Genomic DNA, 23,094 nt, shown 5'->3' with positions numbered 1-23,094 from the left:
ATAACAGCTTATTAGTTTAAGCTTGTGGAAAAAGAGATGCTGATCTTCATGGGGGCTACTTGAGGAAGAGGAAGCTAATCACTTGTCTCATAGATCTGATTTTCTAAAGAAACTCAAGCAGCCCTCTCAAGTAACTAAAATCTTACAAAGTTAAATTTTCTGCCATGTATCACATCATTGCTCCTAACTTTGTTCATGAAGGCAGTTCATGTGAACTGACAGATGTTGTGAGGGTACTGTTAATGAGTATGAACTTAAGACAGTTCAGGACACGCTCTGTAATATGGGAATGGGTAGAAGAATTACTTCTCTTGTAGGGCATTTTGCTGTGTTCAGTCTTGGACTGCTACATGTCGTTATTGCTATGGAATGCTCTTTGGAGAGTACAGGCAGGTAAACATACCCACAGCGCTGACTGAGCCTTGTGCCTGCTTCCCCATATCAAACATGAGTATCCAGCTCTTAGAAGTCATACCTGAAAATGCTGAAACGAAAACTGCAGGGAAGGACTAGAAAACAAGGATTTGTTAGAAAAGATGAAAACTCAACAGAAGTTCCACAGTTTGAGTGCTGTGTAAGGCTGCTCCACAGAAGGGATCAACTGCCAACAGAATTTTTTTTTTTCTTTTTTTTCTAGAAATAAAAAGTTGTGACATGACAGGAAAAAAAGGATTTGGAAGTTTGAGAAACTCAGGGTGTGGGTTCTTCTCCCCACCCCCCAAATTTCAGTAGACTTGGAAAGAAATTCATTTGGTACTCGGTGGGGGGGGGCAGCAATCTGTTATCTGATGAGATGCTGAAGTTTAGCTATCTGTTTTTCTGCTGAGCTTTACCTGCTGCTCCATGGTGGAAGTTAATCCAGCCATTATACAACAGCATTCTCAGTAATGCAAGATTTGATTTCTCTGCATTCCCTTTGAAAGTAGTAATTTTTGCTTTGCACGTATGTGCAACATTCAGTGCTGAACTGAGTTCAAACAACTACTTTTCTTCAGCCTCTTTTTGGTGGCTGTTTTTTTGCAAATTGAATACCATCTGGGTACATACACGGCTGCCTAACAGAACAGAGTATGGCCATGGGCATTTTATTACAATTTACGAAAGAGCGACACCTCCTTTATAATAAGTAAGCAGATAGTGAAATGTTCCCCCGCTTAAGTTTGAATTCCTGACAATGCTGACATATAAAGAATAATGCACGTAATATATATTGTTATGTTGGAAATGAAAATTTAAAAACTCTAAATAACAGGGAGCCTTAGACATAAGTAAAAGTCCAATAACAGTCCATTAAATTGACTGTCACCCAGTGGTACTATTGTTGATGTTTCAGTTTAAGTCTTTAGTCAACTTAAATCAAAGTCAACAATGCATCTATTTTAATAATGAAAAGAAATCTGATAGTGACCTCACTGAATTCCATTTAGTCACTTTGGTTTTGTGATGTTGTGATTGAAGTAGGAGTTTTATACATAAGACTTGAGGCCTGTTGCATAAATTCAGCACCAATGTGATTACCACTTAGATAAAATAATGGTTATGATGTTACGTTGCAAGCATTGCCAAAAACTCATGTGGAACATGACTTGCTCACTTTACAAAGCCATTTTTTATACTCTTACTACAAAGACATATGCTTCAGTTGATGGGATTAGCCCAATAGAAAGGCAAGACAAATACTTTTCCTTGAATTAGGTGGCTTCTCCTAAAGGATAAGAAGAATTTTTAAATGCCAAACAACTTCATCTACACATCAGTTTTTATTTTCAGATCATTCCGTTTTGCTGGTGTCTATGGATGCTATGGTTTCATCTCCTGGACTTTTAGTTATGTGGCAGTTATATGGAAGTACTGTAGGACTGAGCACTGCTTGATGTGCCATTTTGTAATGATTTGTAATTATTCATAATTATCTTTTATTACTTTGTAATTGACTACTATTTCATCAGATTGCAGTAACAGGAGAACTAAACTTGACTTAAATTTAGATGGATGCGCTTAGATTTGCAAATGAGGTGCCCAGTTTTCTAACTCAAAGCCCACTTAGCTGGTGTTCCTAAAGTTAGTTATTTGACACAAGAATGCTGTGGTTGCATAAGCTGGAAGAAACCTGTATTTCAAAAGCCTCATCTCTCACAAGGTGGTCTATTCTGGTATTGTATCCACTAGCCCTACTGGTCATACTGCATTGGATTCTGGTAGGCTTGTGATTTGACCACAAACAAAATACATTCTGTTGGTTTATTTTGTACAAAAAACAATCAGAATACTTGGCCTAGGCCTGGTTCTGTTTAAAGTAACAATAACCATTTATCTCCATTTTGTTAACTGTTCAGAAGCTAGTAAGCATGCTTAAATGGATAAATGTTTTCAGTATTTGTTTAAATTATTAGAAAGTCAGGGAAGTTGTTGTTTTATGGAACAATAGATTTGCGTTTTAAATAGCAAGAAGCCTTATTAGGAACAGCTGATCTCTCTGTTTGCACATGCTTGTTGAAAGACACGTTTGGATGGCTGAAGTGTGGCAGACAGACCTTTGGAACTTCATATCTCCAAGATGACTAAACTGGACTGCTTCACAATGCTGCTCTCTGTGAAATGACAGCTCTTACCAAAAGCTGTTAAATCTATGCACTTGCTTGGTATCTACGTTACATTTCTTAGTACAGGTTAATGAGACAATATACATTTATCACTGTTCTTTTTTAATGCTTTAAGTCTTTAAGTATTTAGAAAATGCTCTACCTAGTTCAGCAATTCTGGAAGCCAGTATTATAGCTCTACAAAGATAATCTTGGTATGGAAAAACAAAAATTTCTTTTCAGACCTGCACTTTTCTGAATGTAGTTTTGAGTAGCCCTAGTGGAGGTAATGTATTAGAAAGTTGAAGGCAATTCTTTAAGTATCTTGTCTGGTACTCAATTTCACGTGTGAGCAGCCACAAGGGCAACTTAATATTTAAGTTCGCTTATGTTGACTTCCAGCTTTAGTCCACGTGAAACTCCTTTGCAGAAAATGGTGTTGTAGGTCTGATTGAATTTACTGATGTGTTCCAAAATCTTCTTGTCTCACTTTGTACATGTCCTCAATCTTGAAAATACAACTGCTTTCAGGTGAATAATGTGTGACATTGTTCTTTCTTGGTTATAGCAAGCAGATGAGACACTGGATTTTGAAGAACAGATCCTGGAAGCAGCTAAATCCATTGCAGCTGCTACCAGTGCCCTTGTGAAGTCAGCTTCAGCAGCCCAGAGAGAACTGGTGGCACAGGGAAAGGTGGGTAAACAGGACAAGTAGCAACAGTAGGGGGGGAGAGCATCAAAATTGCATCTAGTCTTTTAACTGTTCTCTGTTAAAACAGTAGGAAAGGAGCTTGGGAGTGACTAATGAAAATGTAAATCTTTCCATTGCTCATCACAGTACATGGCCCAGGCCTGGTTCTGTTTAAAAAAAAAAATAAACCCACAATTATGTTTATTTAAACCTCACAAGTGTAATCAAGTGTTTGGCTCTTCAGATGTTTCAGCTGTGAGGAGTTTTTCTGTCTGTGGGGTTTTTTTTTTCATTTCATGAAGATCTGTGATTCAAGCCAGTAATGTATAGTCCCACAAGACAGCTTGTGGATCCAAAACGAAATGTCACAGTATACAATACCACTCTGGACCAGAATAGCAAAGGGCCTCACTAATTGTGCCCTCAATGTTTTGTTGTCTGATTCGATGGGGACACAGGCCTGTATGCAAATTCAGTACATTTAAGCGGACGTGCTTGTAGTTATTGTTGGGACCAACGGAAAGAGTGCTTATAACATGTGTCGTCCTTTTGGTCTGGTCAGGATTGAGGTCTTTGTAATTCAGTTCATATCCACCACTGTTTTTTTTCCCAGTTAATATACTTTGAAACTTAAAATCTGAACATCAGATTTGTTTCCTGTGAGAACAATTTGTTATAGGATCATTGTTGTTGTATAGTTATGGTTTCCAATTTCATCTAATTCTTTATTCTGAGCAGACAGTGTCGTGGATCCTGTCACAAAAGCGCTGTGCTGTCTACTTCAGCTAGGATTCCTGGGGAGCTTGTGCTTCTAGTTCCAACAGGAGCACAGAGCACTTGTTTCAGAACAATAGTGATGTAACTCTTTGAAAAGACCCACCATGAGCTGTAGCTATGGAACTTATCAATAATGCATAAAACAAGATATTATTAATACCCATTGAAATCTGGCTGTGGACACAGTCCAAAAAAATGAGAATTTTTACTTACCTGCTTCACTTAGATTATTGTGCAGTCCGCTTTTACGTGATAAGACCTGTTCTTATTTAGTTTCATTATGATATACAGGTTGCTTTACTTTCCTCACCACCACCACTGTAAAGTTATACAGAATAATACAGAAAGTATTTCTATCCTGGTACCAGCCCTAAATCGCCCTCAGGTAGTTTTGGCTTCTTTGCTCCCACAGATACATTTCTATTTGTGTCTTTCAGATTGAGGTTAACAGCACTTGCATCCTATTCCATCCAAGTTCAGATAATTGCTAAAACTACTTTAATCTGTCTGAGGAAAGCTGTAGCATGCTGTTCTAATAGAAGCACACCTGTCAAATACAGTGCCATATTAGCAGATCTCTTCAGCCTGCTTTACTGACTTAAGCCGTTTTGCTTTATCCATCACTATTCTATAGTAACTTGCTGAAAGATCAGGAATTTTTGCAGCAAATGGCTTTTACTGATAGTTTCTTGCCTGCTTGGAGGATCTGCAAATAATACTGTGCTCTTTAAGGGAAGAAATAAATCCCAACCAAAATGAAAATGTAATGAAACATCAAACTTCAGAATTGTTTATGGCACATCCTCTCATTATGATACTTCTGACAAATAAATAAAGCCATTAAGATACTTTTGAAGTAATGAAGCCCTAACCCGTTTTCCTTCTCTTCTTTCTTTACTAATTACTAGTGCTTAGGTAATTGTCACTACGGGGTATCTTCTGACTGCTGTGGCAGCCTGTATCTCCAGGTCAGCCAGAAGGACAGGAAGCTGGCTTCTAAAATGACTGACCAAATTCTTGCCCATAGTGAATGGCTCCAACCTGCCTGGTGGGAAGAGTTTGTTATTGATATTGGGGGGAAACATTTTGCTTTTGTAAGAAACCTTCTGAGGCATGTGGTATGGACTCCTCCCAGAAAAGCATGGCTGGCATGTAAGTGGGAAAGACAAGTTTGATCTGCTCCACATCCATCACTTCAGTACTGAACAGTAAATGGTACTGACTATTGGCTTAGATTCCTCACTGACCTTTTTATTTGGTATGGAGGCAGTGGGAAATTCTTGCCCAACTGCATGGATATGTGCAAACTAGGCACGTTCTTGTCCCAAATACATTTCTGACATTGCTTGGTAAAGGCTGTGGAAGTATCTTTACAGGGCAAATTGGTGCAATATTGTAGTTGAAGAGTTTGCTAAAGATATTTTAAGTGAAACTACTTTCCCCTTTGGAACAGCTATAAAAGAATTAATTTGATGTTAGGCAACCATTTCCATTTCTGCAGTATAGGTGAAATCTGGGAAGTTGGATCTGGTCTGTCTTCTTCCACACCACCCTCCTATTCACTCACTTACACATGTGCACGCACACACAGTTCAGACACCACTAGCCAGACTCCTGCATCTGTGGTCTAATTAAAATACATATTCTGGGGATGATTAGGCAAGAAAACCTTGAAACCTAAAGAGTTCACGGATGTAGTGAATTCATTTGTATAACTGATTTCTCAGTTATACAAACATGTCACCATAGCTATGAGAGAACACATCTTCTGTTTATGTTGATGCTACACATAAGGATTCGATTCTGATCCCTGGGATCCTGATTATGCATTAATCCCTGTTACCATTTCTTTTAAAATGCAGCAAGTTTCTGGACCATGTTGATATTTCACATCTTCCACCTTCTCTCCCAAAAACTCCCAGACCCAGGCAGGTGGCGGGGTGGGGGGTGCGTGCTGGCAACCAACTGTAGAATTTTATTTCATTGTTTTCATCTGACGTGGGAAGAAGACTGTCTCCTGGTTGTTGCTAGTACTGCTGATGCCATGAACACTTCAGCAGATGAGCCATGCAGAAAAATGGGCTGCTGTCCTCAAATGCTATTTTAGGCACAAAGGGAGTTAGGGGGCTTCCCTGTGGAGCTTTCTGGTTTGTACCTTCCCATAGTGCCAGAATCAGAAGAGATTCAGGAATGATGTAAATCCAGATGTGTTGTGGAGACAGAAATAACTTATTTTAAAGGCCAGGAGATTAGGAGCTACTACTTCAACTGTTGCTTAGGCCAAAGTCTCGGCTGCAACAATCATTACTCTGGGACTTCTATACATGTTCCAAGGATGGGGCGATTCCAGCAGTGTACCAAGTTGGACACTACATGAGCAGGCAGATGTGTGTTGGAAGCACACTTACGCTGACAACTAACTTTCCATTGGATTTTTCTGCTCCTGTATGTGCTGGCCACAGTCACAGGTGTTTCCTTTTTTCATGGATTACTGTTTGTCTAAATCTGCGACAAAGCAATTGTATTTTCTGTCTCATTGTAAGCCATCTCTGAACTGTTTTTTCAGGTTGGAGCAATCCCTGCAAATGCAGCTGATGATGGACAGTGGTCTCAGGGACTTATTTCCGCTGTGAGTAACTCCTCCTCTTAAGGAAAACTAGCACCTTCTCTGAAGAAACAATATCCTGTTAGAATACACAGTGACTTTTTTTTTTACTGTCTTCTAGGCCCGAATGGTGGCAGCTGCAACCAGCAATCTCTGTGAAGCAGCTAATGCCTCAGTACAAGGCCACGCTAGTGAGGAGAAGCTCATATCATCTGCCAAACAAGTGGCAGCTTCTACAGCACAGTTGCTTGTGGCTTGCAAAGTGAAGGCTGATCATGACTCTGAAGCCATGAGGAGGCTACAGGTACTTGTGTTCTTAATTACTGAAAACCCACAGTAGTGCTACGTAAATGCTGTTTTAGCACTGTGTGAACAAACCCTGAATTTTAGGAATAGTTTCTTGAATTTTCAGAATTCTGTTCAGTTTTTTTTTCCTTGTGGGATTCTGGGGCACTTTCATTTATCAAGGGTGAAGTGATGTGCATTTGTCATTATTCAGCAGCTACAGCTCACTTCACTGCTTGTTTTATTCTTCATTTTTAAAAGATGTTCAGAGATGCAAATGTTGACTGGCCTGTGCCAAGCCCTGGTTTAGGTGCAATACTGATACATTCATACTCATGATAAGCCACAGGAATACATGAGCTCAGAACGTTTACTACATGCATTTCTTTAGCAACTGAGTATAGTTGGTTTCTCTGCAATTATTCTGCATTCAGTTAGACTCCCAGTGAGCTTGCAAACAGGTAAGCACACTTAACTTGGTTGCACATGAGAATCCTTCTGACCTCTGCAAGATTATGCATATGTTCAACAAAGTACTTGCCTAAGTGCCAGCCTGGGTTGTGGTCAGTTTTCCTTTGTTTCTAGGAGTCAAGAGACAGCAATTGTAGATAGAACATGTCTAAAATGGAGAATCATTGTTGGACAAAAACAAGAACAGAAACCGATGCAACTTCTCACTCAACTGAAGTCTGATTTAACTTTTTTACATGAAACTGGTTCCCTTTTACATTACCCATCCATTTCATATTGAGCTTCTCTGAACTATTACTGAATTAACACTGTCTTATGACGGGTAAAATCTAATGTCTTCAGAAGTTTTGTTTAAGGGTGTTCATTTTAAGAATTACTACAGCCTTCTCTGACATCCTGTTCTGCAGGCTGAGCCTGGAATGTAAGAACTATTCCAGCTCCTTTTTTCATACCATCAACATGGAGTGTCTTTGGTGATAGTGAAATTTCCCCTCTTTCTCTTATTTGTACAGATGCTACTAATGGACATTCAGTATAACGGTTCATGTATGGATAGGTAGAACCAAGTCCAACAAATACATATGACTAAGTATCTGTGTGAGCAAGAGGAATGGATTAAATATTTAGGAGGAAAAAATAAATGTATGAGTGTGTGGAAAATCTGTTTGTTTCTATAGAAAACAGTGGTAATGTTATCTCTAGGGATGAGATGGTTTTAGTGCTTTATAGTAGATTGATATAGATTGACTTTGTGAAGGGTCTGTGGGGGTGGTATCAGTAACTGGAAGATAGTTCTGACTGTAATGCAACCTGCACTTTAATATCCAAATGCCAAGATGGGTCTGAAGGAATTTTAAATGTGGAACAAATAATAGAAACACGAACAAAATGAAGTACTAGAGACTGTGTTTTCTCAGCTCTGCCAGGAAATTAAGGGTACTCAGTCACTGTAGGCAAATATTACTAAATAGACATTGAATGTGAAAAGCTGGAAGGGAATGTGAAAAGGAAACAAGCCTAAGCACGGACTGAAATTGAACTTTGCCACTTTACCAAGCTTCGTATTAGTCCCAAAGTGAATAATGAAGGGAAAAGCAGTTTGCACTTGGAAATAATGTCCTTTATCATAGCACAACCAGTGAGTTGATGTCTACCAAGTATTTTTACTGGTGGATTTGCCAAAACTACTGAGGCTTTTCAGCTGGCTTTGGCCCCCACACAAATGTTTTCGCATAGCTTTAATCAGTAGCTTAGGTTCAGGAGTTTTCTGTTTCCTACCACACAAACAACTGCAAGCTTTGGGAGAAGACATTGGAACTGCATTTCCCATGAATGCTAACTTGGAATGCACTGTAACAGAGTCTGTTCTAAAACTTAAATGAAACAAATGGAAATGTTTCCAATCTCTTTGGATGAGCTCCAGACTGAGCAGAGCAAATTTCAAATAATTTGTCTTTGGGTCATTGCAGGTGGCAAGAGAGTTAAATTGAAAGGGAGATGAAGCTGGAAATATGGAATAGGACTGGGAGGGAGGTGGGGGGCAGGTTCAGAGCTGGTCCATTGTGGCTTCCCCTCCTAGTGCCAGTGTGTCTCCAGCATGTGAGAGCAGGCTGTCTTGGCCAGTGGCCTGTGTGGGAACCAGTGTTCTCAGCACATATAACACATGGGGACATCAGGAACCATGGGACAGAGAACTCTTCTACTGTTCTCTCTCACTGCCTGTCACAACACTGCAACACTACACTTTTTCTGCACATTGTGAAGGCATTAATGTTGTTTATTGGTGGTGTTGACTGATTTGCTGTTACATACTAGGGTTTAGCATTTAATACGAGAACAGCCTTACTGGATCAGACCAAAAGTTCATTAAGCCCAATCTATATCCTGATTCCAGCAGTGGCCACTAGGAAATGCTTAGGGAAGCAAGTAAGAAAAGGGTAAGTATACGTGATACTATTCTCTACTGTGTTGTTAGATTCCAAGCATTTTCAACTCAGGAACTTCCCAAGCTGGATGCAGATTCTGTATCTTTAGTAACCCTCAGTGGTTTTCTCCTCTTAATTTATCCAGTCCTCCTTGACCCCATGTAAACCTTTACAGTCTAATTAACGCTTCCTGGGCAGTAGATTAAGCTAGGACAGCTGTACCTATGTCTGTCCCAACCTGCTTCTGCAGGTTTAAATCCACACAGTACAAACAGCTGAATGACATGCAAATCCACTCCTGCAGCACATGTCTCAAATTTAATTTACAGGACAGTCACCTTCCCAGTGCAGGGGTTCTAGCAAGATTTAACCATTCACATCCCTCTGTTCATGAAGCATTCAGTTGCTCTTGAGAGTACCTGGTACAAAGTAGCGCTGTGCAGCAATGCAGAAGTCAGTTTGAGTAGCAATAAATTTGGGTCACTTTGACCAGGCTATGTTACTGCAGGAGTGGTGATAAAATGTTGCTTCTGGTATCTCAACTAAATTCTTCATAATTCAGTAAGATACCTCTCCATAGCACTCCACTGTGCACTGAAGACTTACCCATGGTAACAGGTGATCTAGGTGTTCCTCTTGCTCAGGAGGTGGAAATATCTTTGAATGGTGCTCTGTCCCATTCTCTAAAGCTGTTTCTTTGCTAAAGCACTTGCAATACATTTGGGGGCCCACCTTTCAGTATTTGTATGTATAATTGAGTAGCAAACATAGCTAGGTCTCCCAGTCAGTCCCTCAGAGTGAGTGACCCGTGACCCCTCTTAGCGCTAAGTCCACATCAGCCCAGAAGTTTCTTTTTCTCTCTGTCCTGACATTGATGAATAGATAAAGAGGTGGAAAGGAGGAGGATTCCAGTAAGAGCCAAGAAGGAGGCATAGGTCAAATTTTGGTGTAGGAACCAATTTAAAATACAAAATATCAGACATAAGACTTACCTGGGACTCACAAATTTAAAGGACTGCCAGTGGTATATGAAAGATCTCATTGACACCACCATGTGCGGTACCCATTAAACCATGGACTTTTTTTCACCCAGAGACAGCTTTCCACCACTTTCACCAGCTCTTAGTACACTGGAGCAAATTCAGTGCCAGATCTTACGATGCTGAGCCCTATACTACCGTCACCTGACTGCACAGGATATTTCCTAGCCAATGGTCTCCAAGACCTCAGTGCTTCAAAAAAGGTGCCAGCTCCATCTTTTAGCTTTAGTAGAAGAGAGGTTTGCATTTTGTTTGTGACAGGGACTCTTCTTCCACTCATTGCCATGGGCGTCACAGTAGGAGATTCCAAGGCTGCTCTTCTGGTATCCTCCTCTGTATCCATTAAACCAGTGCCTGTGGACATGGTCATTACTGAGTGTGCAGTGTGGAATTTCTACTGCCAATATGTATTATAGCATAGCAGAAATAGCTTTGTCAATGCAGGTAGCTTAGTTACCTTTTTCTTTTTGATGCACAATTGCTGACACTACTCGGTTTAGACAACAAAAGATGTATTACAAATGTTTGACTATTTATCTTTAGAAATCTGAGAATTTTTAAGGAAATAAAAGTTTAAATGTGAGATAATCATGGCTGTGTAAGTGGCTAATTTGCCCTGATGAAAGTCTATTAATTTAAAACTTCATTGCCTTAAAATGTTTCTTTATACTTTAGCTTTCATTTTCTGTTCTTCTTCCTCAAAAAAAAACCCCAAACTCATTAGTGTTATGCATAACATAACTTGTGATTTCATCCACTGTCTTATTTCAGAGTAGGGGGACAAATAAATCTCATCTGTGACTTTCCCAACTTCTAGCTTCTTAAATAAAGGAATTGTGTTCCTCTCTGTACCATTGATTTTGAAAGATTAATTTGCTTTTCACTGGGAAAAACAAAACAAAACACACCTTTCCCGTGTAGTCAAGCAAAGATGTTTTAGTATCGGTGCTTACGTGAATCCATGTTAGTTATGCATTTTTGTTATTACTAAATTTCTTTTGTCTTTTTCAAAGGCTGCAGGGAATGCTGTCAAGCGAGCATCAGACAATCTTGTCAGGGCGGCCCAAAAAGCAGCGTTTGGGAAAGCAGAGGATGATGACGTTGTGGTCAAAACAAAGTTTGTGGGTGGCATTGCTCAGGTTGGTACAATCACCCAAGAAGTAAAGCAGAGAAAAACTATCACAGAAATGTAGCATAGTGTTACAATGTCCATCTGCTGCATTGCAGGCTGGACAAATCTATGTAGAAATCTATGATAAATTACTTAATGCCTTACTGTTAGGTAACCACTGATGGAACAGCAAAGTGATATGCTGTAAGACATCTACACTTCTTCATTGAGCATTTACCGTAATAGCAGTTACCATTGTCCAGTATCTTTTATGTTTGTTCTGATTAAGTTAATGGTTCTTTTCAAACTCCTCTTATGTACTTTAAATATTTCCAAATCTTAATGGAACACTAGTTTTTATGTATATAATCAAAGAAATAGAGAGTGAGAGTTAAGAACTCATGACACTTCATTACTGTGACCATAATAAATATGGGGAAATAATAACAGTATTTAAAAATAGATTCCAAGGCTTTGAGGTTGTACCAACTTCTGGATTCACTGTTGTGAATGAGGAACACCACACACTGTGGTCACTACTTCAAAGATACTTAAATTTATCATTTCTGCATGTCTGTAGTACTGTCATTTTTCCTTTGGCATTTTGAGATGCAGGAAAATACTGTGGATACCTGCAGTAATGAGTGTTCAATTTTACTACATGTGCTAACCCCTCACCCTGATGAATGTTGGGGGAGCACAGCACTATAAAATCTGTCATGGATGTATGGTAAAACTATGCTGGTAGATTCTTTTTTTCTTTTTTTAGTTCTCTTTAAGAAACAAGTGGGAATATGATACTGTTCTTGATGGCGTAGTCAAAAAATTTGAGCAATTCTTGCTGAAGTAATTAAAACTTGGTGCTTCTCTGGAGAATGCTCAAGGCCTAGCTGTGACTGGTGTCATGGAGAAAGAAATCTTGTTGTACAGACGGTATTCCCTGCTGTCATAATTCATGCTTCTGTTTTCTAGATCATTGCAGCCCAAGAAGAAATGTTGAAGAAGGAAAGAGAGCTGGAAGAGGCAAGGAAAAAACTGGCTCAGATCCGCCAACAGCAATACAAATTTCTACCTACAGAGCTCAGAGAAGATGAGGGTTAACCTGCTGAGATTTTCTTCTTTTTCTTTTTTTGGCCTTTTTCTTCTTTTTTTTTTTTTTTTGTTCTTTTTCCTTTTTTTTTTTTTTCCTTGTCTTTTAAAGAAATAAGCTAAAGGGGGACAGTACAGTGAGAACTGCTCTGACAACATTCTGGTATGCCAAGCACTTACCTAAATAAACTGCCTGTCGTAACTTTGGATGAGCAGAGGGCAATAAACACTTGTTCTTTCTCATCTGGTCAGCTGAGGTGCATGATGATCAAATAATGGTACAGTGTTAGGTTCATCATTCCTGTTCCTTTCTTGACTCAGGAGAGAATGTTTCACTTTTTACTAAAGTTACTAAGTCAGTATTATTGTCACTTTCCTGATGCTTGAGGTATTTATCGTTCCTTGACTTGTTATAAAACATTCATAATATTAATAGGAAAACAGTCAAGAAATCTTTCATATGATAAATATCACATGAGCTGGTGGTTCTCCCCCAACTACCCTTGTAAAAAGAAGACCAAGATGGAGAAGGATGTATGTCTGAGTGGAGAAACACGCATGAGTGTGGGTCTGAAGAAGATGCCTGTCCTCTTTCAGTGTTATATAGCTCGTTCACCCCAAAACTGGAGGAATTGTCTCTGCACCTGTTTGCACTAGTAGTATTACTCCTTACCTGATACTAACAAGCTTCTGCTTGTACAGTATTTAGGTTTACAAAATGTGGCAATAGCCATTCTTTAAAGAGCTCAGAAAACAAAGAAATGGAAACCTTGTCACTGCCTCAATAATAGCAGGTTCATGAAGGAAAATGCTGTTTCAATTATATACCTCTAATGTGTGACTACTTTTACAGTATTATACACACATACACATGCTCTAACATTAGACTGAATAGTTTGCATTTTGTTTTTTAATTGAAGTTATCTGGTTTGTACTGTGGGATTTCTGTTAGAATGTATGTTAGTTAAAAAAGGGAAATGCCCAGTACAACAAAAGACTATCACAAGTCTTGCTATTCTTTTAATAATTTCATTTATAATTATTTTGTTTTGAAACCTGTGGGTATTGTAGGAGAAAAGCGTAAGTGATTTACAAGTAGACTTTTCCTGTAATATATTTTAAAAAAATCTGGATTCTAGGGAAGTTGTTTTCATAGTTGGTATTGATGAAAATGTACTCACCAAGGAATTGCAGAGAAGGAATAGCAGCAATCTATCAGCAATCTTTGTCTTCAACTGCAGAAAGGTACGGTATGCTCTCAATATCTCTGTTGTGACCTAAACAATAGCAATATGGGTAGAGTGAGTAACACATTTTACCCTGTCAAAGAAAGAACACAAATCGCAGCAACTTTAACTAGCAAAAGCTAAACTATTTGACTAACTACAGAAACACCATCTCTCCTAACAACAATTTCCAACATGCCTCCAACTCCACTCGACCCCTCTTAAACAACGTCAAGTCTATTTAGGTCAAAGGATGTTGCCAGTCTAGTCCTTCTGAAGGCTGTGCTGTCATTTAGATGCCTGCCAAGTACATTCAGCTGAGCCTGTTATGTTATATGCATACCCACCTAGTTGTCATTGTTGCAGAAATCCTTGTCTTGTAGACTCAAAAGTAACCCCCCTAGTGGTAGGTTTACCAGTTTAGATAGTGCTAACTCCTCATTTAAGTTACCTGCATGAGATAGAATTATCAGGAATTTTGTCACACTAGTGTTCAATATATAGCAAAAAATGACTAGAGAATTAATAAATATTAAAGCATACAAAGATTTTTATTGTTAGAGTCTCCTCTCTGGTACTGACATATTTCAGACTCAGTAGAGCTGCTGGAGAATCCACAGTCATGAGGAAAAAATTGGCAAATCCCAAATGGAATCGCTGGCATCAACAGATGTGCTGTGACTTGTAGGCTTGTGTGCGTATGCAAATGTTTACTATCAGAGACATGCAATTCAGAGTTCTGTAATTTTCCACTTCGGCACAACTGATTTGATTTTTTTTTCACTCAATTCACTGTTAGCAGTGTCACAGAATCTCAGTCTTAAGAATTCCTACACCAAAAAAAAAGGCTTCCTGTAAATTTCTAGGCAGAAGGCTAAATTGGTGTTTATTGCTGTAAGACCTAAATAAAGACAGCTCTGGTGATAGGGATTTTCTGTTGCAGTTCGTAGGTCCAGCATCTTTGCAGTTTATGGCGCTCTCTCTTTTTTTACCTGGATAGCCTCACATTCCCATCTCTTTCCGGAAAGATCTGCAAGACAGATTTGTTACTGCTTCCCTTTTAACCTGTGTTTAACCTATTATTTGGTCTCATTAAATCATGAAGAAAGATGATGCTGTCCTTGGCACCATGCCAATATTTTATTGTAGGTATAATACTGTTGAAATGTATTTTGATCAGGATGGTATTTGCCAGTTTGAAAGAAGCCAAAAGCCTGGTCAAATGCAACTCTGTATGGAAATTGTATAGCTAGAAAACTTTATCAGTACGTAGAAGGAAAGAGTATGCTCCAATTGTGTTCCAGATAAATATGTTTGGGAAGTCCATTTTAGCACAGTTATTTTGAGACCTCTCTATTTCTGATTTAATGCCCCCTCTTATTTGACAGGAAGTATTGTTCTTTTTTCTCCTTAGCTACGTGCTCCATAGAGGAACCACAGTCAGATGAGTAGCTGAGCTGAACAACTGAAGTATTTTTTTACTCTGAATTTTGGGTCTTCATTTGGGAAACATTAAGAGAATATAAGCTCATCTAAAGTCTTTCTATTTCAGTTTTTTCTTGCTGTTATAATTGCAGTATTATGACTGAAGTCCACATGTGAACATCTGTGGAGTTTGGAACTAGTCCGTGCATTTATTCGGCATGGACACTTGCAGCAGGAAGTGACAAGTTGGAGTAAGGGATGGAAGCTAGTTAATAAGAAGGACAGATGTTTACTTTGTTCTGTTAACTTGTGAAATGGTAAACGAGCTCTGTTGTATCTCACCCTTCTTCATGTGGAATTCACTTTAAGGAATTGTATGCAAATTAAAAGCAAAATGCCTCAAAGTTGTTTGTGTACAAATAGTCTAGTGTTGTTTCCCCAACTACTCAGAAAATAAGTTGAACATTTTATCATTTGTCTAAACTTCTACATCAGAAGCCTCAAAGTAAGAAAAGTTTTAAAGCAAAAATTGAAGGCTAGACTCTTGTTTCATCTGTCCCTTTCCCTTTGATTTTCTGCATCTTCATTACTTAACTCCTAATGAGGGGATGAATACATAATCTAGAAACCTCCTCAATGTAAATATGTTTAGCTCATAAGCACATTTTTGCTTTTAATCAGTCCAAACTGATAAGATATTCACCCCAGGAATATGGCATGTGCCATCACTACATTTATCTTCCCTACATTTTTTTTTTAATCTCTGGTTTTGGATTATTTTTTTTTTTATGCCTTATACTATAAAAGTTTTGTCCTTGTGTAACTGCATCGTGATTAACAGAGAGTTGTCCACCCATTAATTGTCATGATTCCTGAAACCTGCTTTTCTGTATTCACAGTAGTATACATTAACATACATTATGGTTGTTCATGTTAATGGAACAACACATTTCTGTGGCACAAAATTTATGATGCCAAATGGAGAAACTGTTTGGTCATGTGTTGTTACAAGTCTGTTACAAATTGCTGTTTTGCCTGATCAGAGTACCTGCAATGACGTCTGATAAATTAGTTTGGAGTTAGACAGATGCACAGACTGGATCTGGCTCATGAGCTAGTCTTCCTTTAATGTGTGAACTGTCCTTGGCATAATGCATCATTCAGTGGAGAGCCATGCAGAGATCCTCGAGCGAACGTCCCTAAGTGCACGCAGCGCTGGCTAGAGCCACGCAGGTGTACTTCAGCCCAAGAGGCAACATCCCTACTTTCATCACAGTGGTCAGGGGGACGCACTGCCAAACTCGCACCGCTTCGGTCAGCGCTGGGCAGGAGGACCTGGTACTGAGGCACAACACAAGCAGCGTTCATCAGTAGCTGGCAGTTTCAATAATTCTGGCAGAGCAGAGTATCCCCTATGTCAACTGCCTGGTATCAGGTTAGGCCCCTGAACCTGATACTGCCTCGTTGGAGTCAACAAACTCAAGTCCTGAACTTTGTGTATTGCTGTTTTCAGCCTGCTGCATGTGAGCTACAGAGAGGTCTCCCGAAGGCACGGTAAAGATTGTGCCAAGCTCTGTGTAATCTGCCTGGCCACTGCATAAAGCAGATACTGCAGAGGAGTTTTGGGCTGCAATGTTTCAGCGCCAGAGAAATTTAACAAGAAGAGAATCGATCTAAACTAGACGTGGCCCAGTTCAAGGGGCAGGCTGAAGCAACCCCACGTTCTACGGTGTGGAAATGCTATACCCATGAGAGTTCATATCTGGCAACATGATTCATTTTGCCTAAAGATTACGATCTGTCATTTATTGAGCTACAAATAAGTGCTATTTTGTCACTTTTTAAACTTTTTTAAATTAATAAAGCGGTAAAGACTTCTGTTTTTTCTCAAATTAGTACACTTTCTTGCAGTGAAGGAACCTTCTGTTCAAGACAGTTTTGTAATTATATGCTGGAGTTCCCAGGGGGTTGAACACTCACTTTAATGTTTTCCTTTCCTCTTAAAAGTTTTAACCCCAAGAAAGGCACAAAGGAGTTTGTAGTCATGCTGCCACACCATTATATATAGTATTTATCTGGCCACAAAAATAAATAATATATTTTATTTTTGTCTTCACCAACAATAAGCCCTTGAAGGAATTCCTTTTTTTCTGCATGTAGGTATTTGTGACGTGTTGCACTGATTATCATACAAAGGATCATTTTGGTCCTTAAGCAAAATAAGGCAGCAGTTGTATCTATCTGCAAGGCTGGGAAAAGGCAGAATTCCCAGGTGATAGAGGCGAATGTTCATTTAAAGCTCTGCTGCATAGACAAAACTATGAATGCTTACTTTGTGATATATGTCAGTGACCAGTCAATATCCTCAAAATAAAGTATGTTAACCTCATATAAATATACAAAAGTCAAACACCGCTTATTCAAGGCTGTTGGATGCTTGGCGGTGTTGGGTTTTTTGGGGGGGAAAGCTAGTTTTGCTTGTATATATTTTACGATTTCCATTTCATTCAACATTTTTCAATGTCAAATATAACACTGTGTGTGTACGTACAGTTAGGCTACTTCAATTCTCTATATGAAATCTATGCCAGAAATCTTGCTACTGATCAGTTGCATTCTAACTAGTTTGATGTTGCTACCAGCAGGGGCTGTTTTGGCATGACTGCATTCATGTCAAAGTGGGATCTTTTTGATATTCTGTGTGCTCATCAAGTGGATCCATCACCAGATGTGTATACCATGTCTCTGATTATATGGTAGCTTTCTTCCATGTATTCTCCATGACAGAAACAAGACTTAAGAAGCTCATCTTTTAGGGTTGATTAGCTGAATATTTAAATGGAAGCTAAAGAGGCCCTAGGCATGTTTTAGGCTAAAATATTTTAAAATATCTATTAAAATCTTTTAATATAGATATATTAAACTACTAGAAAAAAGCATTTGGTGAGTTTGCTGTCTGTTCTTATTTTCTGTGCAGCACGATTTTAATTTGTGTTGAAAACATTCTGGGCACTACTTTAGAGACTCTAGGGAAGTTAATTCTTTGTGCTTGCGCAGTAATGCCTAAAGACTTAAAAATTAAACCGCAATGTTTTACATGCTTGGGTCCCTTTTGACCGTATCTTTACAAGTTCCTTTGCTTTTCCCTTTCTCTTTTGTTCTGAGCATTTATGAGAACTGGACTCTTTCTTCCTCAAGCACCTTTTAACAATATACATACTAAGTTTTCCACCTGCGCACGTCAGTCAGTTATGTCTAGTGTCACAGGAGAAATACTAATATGTGGGGTTTATCCATGCCTAATTTGGATAATGTAAAGCTTATATAACAAACATGACTTTATTTCTCTACTGGTTATTTTCTTTAAGTATATCTGTTTATTTTTAAAGTGAATTGTAGGGGCTGGTGACTTCTTAGCATCCTAAAATGTCCACCGTGAGGGTTTATCCCAAGTGAAGAGAGTTTCTTTTGGCATGTTTACCCATAACCAGTATTGCTATAAAGTCAAAATCTCTTTATTAAAAATACACATGGAGCATTAAGTTTGGAAGTTCAGAACTTTTGAAGATGAAAATTCACTAATGGTACCGAATCAAATGTTAATTTAGCAGTCGCAGAAGCATTTTGAAGTCTGTGGAAAAGATACTGTATTAGGACAGTGAAAAAATGTTGCTGGCTATTTTCTTAATACAGTTCTTGCTCTTAAAGTGCTGAATTGAATAATACTGGTTGGAATCTTCAATCCCACGCAGATCAATATTGGGTACTTTCTAGGCTGTTAGTATAATCCTTTTCTTTTAGAATAATTGCCTGTACTATGCTCCACCTTCTCTGAATATGGTTCAAAATCAGTCATCTTTGTGGCTGTTTGTATTTTGTAAGGTGCAATTGACCAAGTAAAAAGGTTAATACAGAGGTTTCTTCCAGCATTATAGTTGGTGATTTCTGCATTCAAATTGCATTGTATATTCTAAGTTATTGATTAAAATACTTGAACATAAGTCACTGAACTGTTGGTCTGATTAAGTCTTGGAAAGAGTGGTCAGATTCTGGGGCAGTGGGGATATTATAAATACATGTTTGTACTGTCTTGTACGTTTTCCAGTCTGACAGTAAATACATTGCATTTTATTAAGGATGTCCTGCTAGATAATAGTTTCATCAGCCTTGCTCCTGAAACAGAAAAGGTATTTATGCCCCAGTTCACCAAATGCTGTAGCACATACTTAGAGCATTTTAAAAAAACATACCTACAGTACCTTAAAAAAAATAAATTCCTTCATAATCTGTCTGCAATACAGTTACCTCAACTTGACCTAAATGGGATTAAGCCCATGCTTAATGGATTTCCTAAATGAATGACAGTGTTTCAGACACTTAAAGAGACAATGCATGGCCCGTATGCTTTACTGCATGCTACTAGTTAGAACCACCTTCTCCCATCATATCCATCCCAAGATCACAATAGTGGGTTTCAAGTATTAATAAGAATACTCTGCTTTTAGAGACTGTTTCTTATTTGTGGTTCATAAAGCACTACAAATAAGTCACTCCTATTTTATAGATGGTAAAATTATGTTGCAGGAAGGGAGATGGTTTGCTCAAATCCACAGAGCAGGTTGCGCTGAATGTAATAGCCAGTCAAGTTCCTGTGATCCAAGAACTAGATAGACCAGTAGTAGCCATATCTAGGAAAGGGTTAATATTTATATTCCCATCTAGTTACTAACTGGTCTACATTATTGTTCGCATTAATGTTTCTGCACTCTGTCAGTTACAGAGAAACCAAATGCATTCTTTTTTGGTAACTGTATAGCAGAGGGACTTAAACAGCGATTGTGATTAGTGCCAAGAACAACCATCTTTCACTGCCAATGCTTTAGACAAACATCCTGTCTTCCAGAGTTGAATTTAATCTGCAAGAATCTCTGCTCAGTGTCTTGGCTTTGCCTTATGTTGTAACCACTTCTGTTAAGGCACCACCTTCAGTTCTCCTCCAGTCAGTAAGGACTTAACGCAGCATTTTTCTCTGACTTCTTCTACAAGAGGAGTGACAGCTTTAATACTTTGGACAAAGCTCTTGCAGCTTATTTAAATCAGCCTCCTGCTTTGCCAAAGCTTCCTGCAAAATATGATTAAAATCCTGAGGTACTGAAGCCTTTAGTGTGACACTTTTAGCCACAGAACCAGTTTTGAAGTTTACTCAGAAATGCCTTTAGTCATCTGCAGTTACGTGAGACTTAGACATTAAGAATGCCACACTAATGATTCCGGTCTGTCTGCAATTACCTACTCTTTGCCTTCAGCTATATAAGCATGAGTATTTTGTCTCTTCTAAATAGTCATCTTTTGTTTGCATTTTTTAACAATACATGAGTTGAAATGACACTATATTTTTAAACTGCTAGCACAGTTTCCAGATCCAGTCTGAGGATTATATTTAGTTTTACTTTTTCTGTGTAAATTGTTAGCTATTTAAAAGAAAAAAATAAGTGGCATGCATGGCAAAGTTGATGTGAAACCTCTAGTAGCTCAAGTGTGTATTAAATGCTTATACTTGAGAAATTTTTTTTATCTTTTACTGAGGGGGAAAGCACATTGCTTTACTAACAATTTAAAGATTGTTTTTTATTGTTATTTGAAATTTAGTGAGTTGAAACAATACAGTCGCTGTAGGAATATTTGAGTTATGACCTAAGATGGAGGCGTGTTAGGAAACGAAATGGGTATATTCTTCAAGTCTAGACTAAACTTTTGTCTCATGAAATCATTGCAGACTTCAGCTGAATGTTTATTTCTCTTCTCTTTTTGGTTATTGGTTTTGCCTGCTTTCATCTGCTCATGGTTGGCTTTTTTCCTTGAAAGTCAGTATGTGTCAGAATGTGTAGGTTTAGTCACAATCGTGTCTATCTGTGGAGAAAACAGGGGTTTTAACTTAAAGATTTATTACCAAAATCAGAAACAGTATCTCTTGCAAATCAAAATCAAATCCTCCAATGGTATTTATCAACTGTCATTACTGCAGGACATTCAGTCTCTAAACTCATGAAAGTACAGTACAGGAACTGAATTTGTCCTCTCATATGTATGGTCAATAAATACAAATAATCACATTCTCTTAAATAGATTTAAAAATTAGTGAGTTCAAACAACCCAGACACTGTAGGAATATCTGTGTTATGACTTGAAACATAGGAGTGTTAGGAAACAAATCAGATATATTCTTCAAGCCTAGACTGAACTCTTGCTTCGTGAAATCAGTAGTGATTTTAGCTAAATGTTTGTGTGCCAGCATAACTTTGAGTATGGGGGTTTTTTGCCTCAGAAAAAATGAAAGTGAGTGAGAACTTCAGTATGAACATGTTGCTGTTCTAGCTGATCTCTTATATATATTGCTGATCTCTTCTGATCTGGGACTTTGTGTTACTGAGATTTCACATATGAAAACTGTGGGGGAAAAATGCAAAGAAAATATGGGAAAATATGAAAAAGAAGACCTCAAAAAAGCAGCTTCATTGGTCATTCTGTTGTGCTTGGCTTGCAGTCCAGTTGCCCTCTTCTATCATTTGGTGATGATAATAAGGCTATTTAGGGTAATTCTCAAGCCAAACCACTGTTGTGACATGCCTGTGATGCTTCCAGATCCTGTAGCCCAGCAATTCAAGCCACAGAGAGAATTTTCTGGTTAGTTTCTTGACTGTTCAGGAGTCATCTGAGATCTCTTCCAAATCATGGGAGTAGCTCTTTATTAAATGACCAAATCACTCATATTTTGCGTTGTCCAAGATTTTGTTATCTGAAAAGAGGTGTCCTGTTCCTCTCCTAGAACTGGAAAAACTCTAAGTATGCTGAATATCTCCTAGACTAAATGCTTTGTAAAACACAACAGGCTGCCAGTGCACCCATCTCGGAAGAGGTCAGAGCCTATTCAGATCTTCTTCCCTATCTTAAGGGCAACACCCACTAAAAAGAGAATGTTCAACCTGTAGTCCTTTTTTAACAGTATTTGCTAGCATAAGAGTTCACACTGTTTGGTCTTCATGTAGATTCATAATGAATAGATTCATAATGTCCGTCAATGAAGATAACAGGTATTCCCTTTTATTGTGTTGTTTCACACCCTTCCTCCCTGCTTAATATGCTGGATGGTTCCTAATACACTAATTGCCTTTGTATGGAGGGAAAGCTGCTGGATACAGAATAGAAAGTTGCCTATTCTTTTCTTCTGGGACTGTAAGGCAGGCACAGGTTAGGAAATGGCTTTGGGATTTGCAGAGAGGTCTCTCTAAGTCTGGTGGGTCACATTACTGCAGTGGAATTGAGATGCCTGCACAGCTTTGGATATGTGTGAATGTGTACTGGAAATGGGGCTGGCCAAACACCACAGTCCAGGCAACTCTAAATCCTGTGCTGGAGAAAAAAAGAATTCACTGTGAGCAAGAGCAGGGGGGGACAACATGAGATAACAGCTTTCCACCCCTTTATAGACAAATAGAAAGATATTGCTGCATCTCTATCATGTTGCGAAAGGGAAACAGCATAAGGACTGGGGGGCTATACTTGGATTTTCCTGTAACAGGTAAATGCAGGGTTACCTTCAAATTCCTAGCAAAACTCTAAAAATACATAAATTGAGAAAGCAAGCAGACTATTTGAGGCTTGTTTCAGATATTTGCTTCCAAGCAGGGGTTATACTATTTGTAGTTGTTCCCTGCCAGTAAAAATGGCAGTGTTCAAAGGGTAAGTCAGACCTGCAGTGACACTATTGATGGTGAATTACAGAATCATGTTTAAAATTAGGTAAACTTAGATGTTGCTTTGGTCCCTTTTGATCTTGCAGACAAGTAGGTGGTGGCTTTTGAGACAT

General features: G+C 38.6%; 1 protein-coding gene across 4 annotated transcripts in view; it reads left to right on the top strand.

The window, feature by feature from the left end:
* The window catches only part of TLN2 (talin 2), a 204,148-nt gene extending 188,517 nt beyond the window's left edge, over positions 1-15,631 (top strand). For all 4 annotated transcript variants that reach the window (XM_030013464.2, XM_030013467.2, XM_030013463.2 and 1 more), the window contains exons 54-58: positions 3,151-3,276; positions 6,617-6,679; positions 6,777-6,959; positions 11,390-11,515; positions 12,460-15,631. In XM_030013464.2, the coding sequence (XP_029869324.1) occupies positions 3,151-3,276; positions 6,617-6,679; positions 6,777-6,959; positions 11,390-11,515; positions 12,460-12,588 (627 nt within the window). In that variant the 3' untranslated portion in view covers positions 12,589-15,631. The remainder of the gene's footprint in view (positions 1-3,150; positions 3,277-6,616; positions 6,680-6,776; positions 6,960-11,389; positions 11,516-12,459) is intronic.
* Positions 15,632-23,094: the final 7,463 nt, after the last annotated feature.

The sequence above is a fragment of the Aquila chrysaetos genome, chromosome 5, assembly GCF_900496995.4.
Source record: "Aquila chrysaetos chrysaetos chromosome 5, bAquChr1.4, whole genome shotgun sequence".
Taxonomy (NCBI): Eukaryota; Metazoa; Chordata; class Aves; order Accipitriformes; family Accipitridae; genus Aquila; species Aquila chrysaetos.
This window is presented reverse-complemented; position numbering and strand designations above follow the sequence as displayed.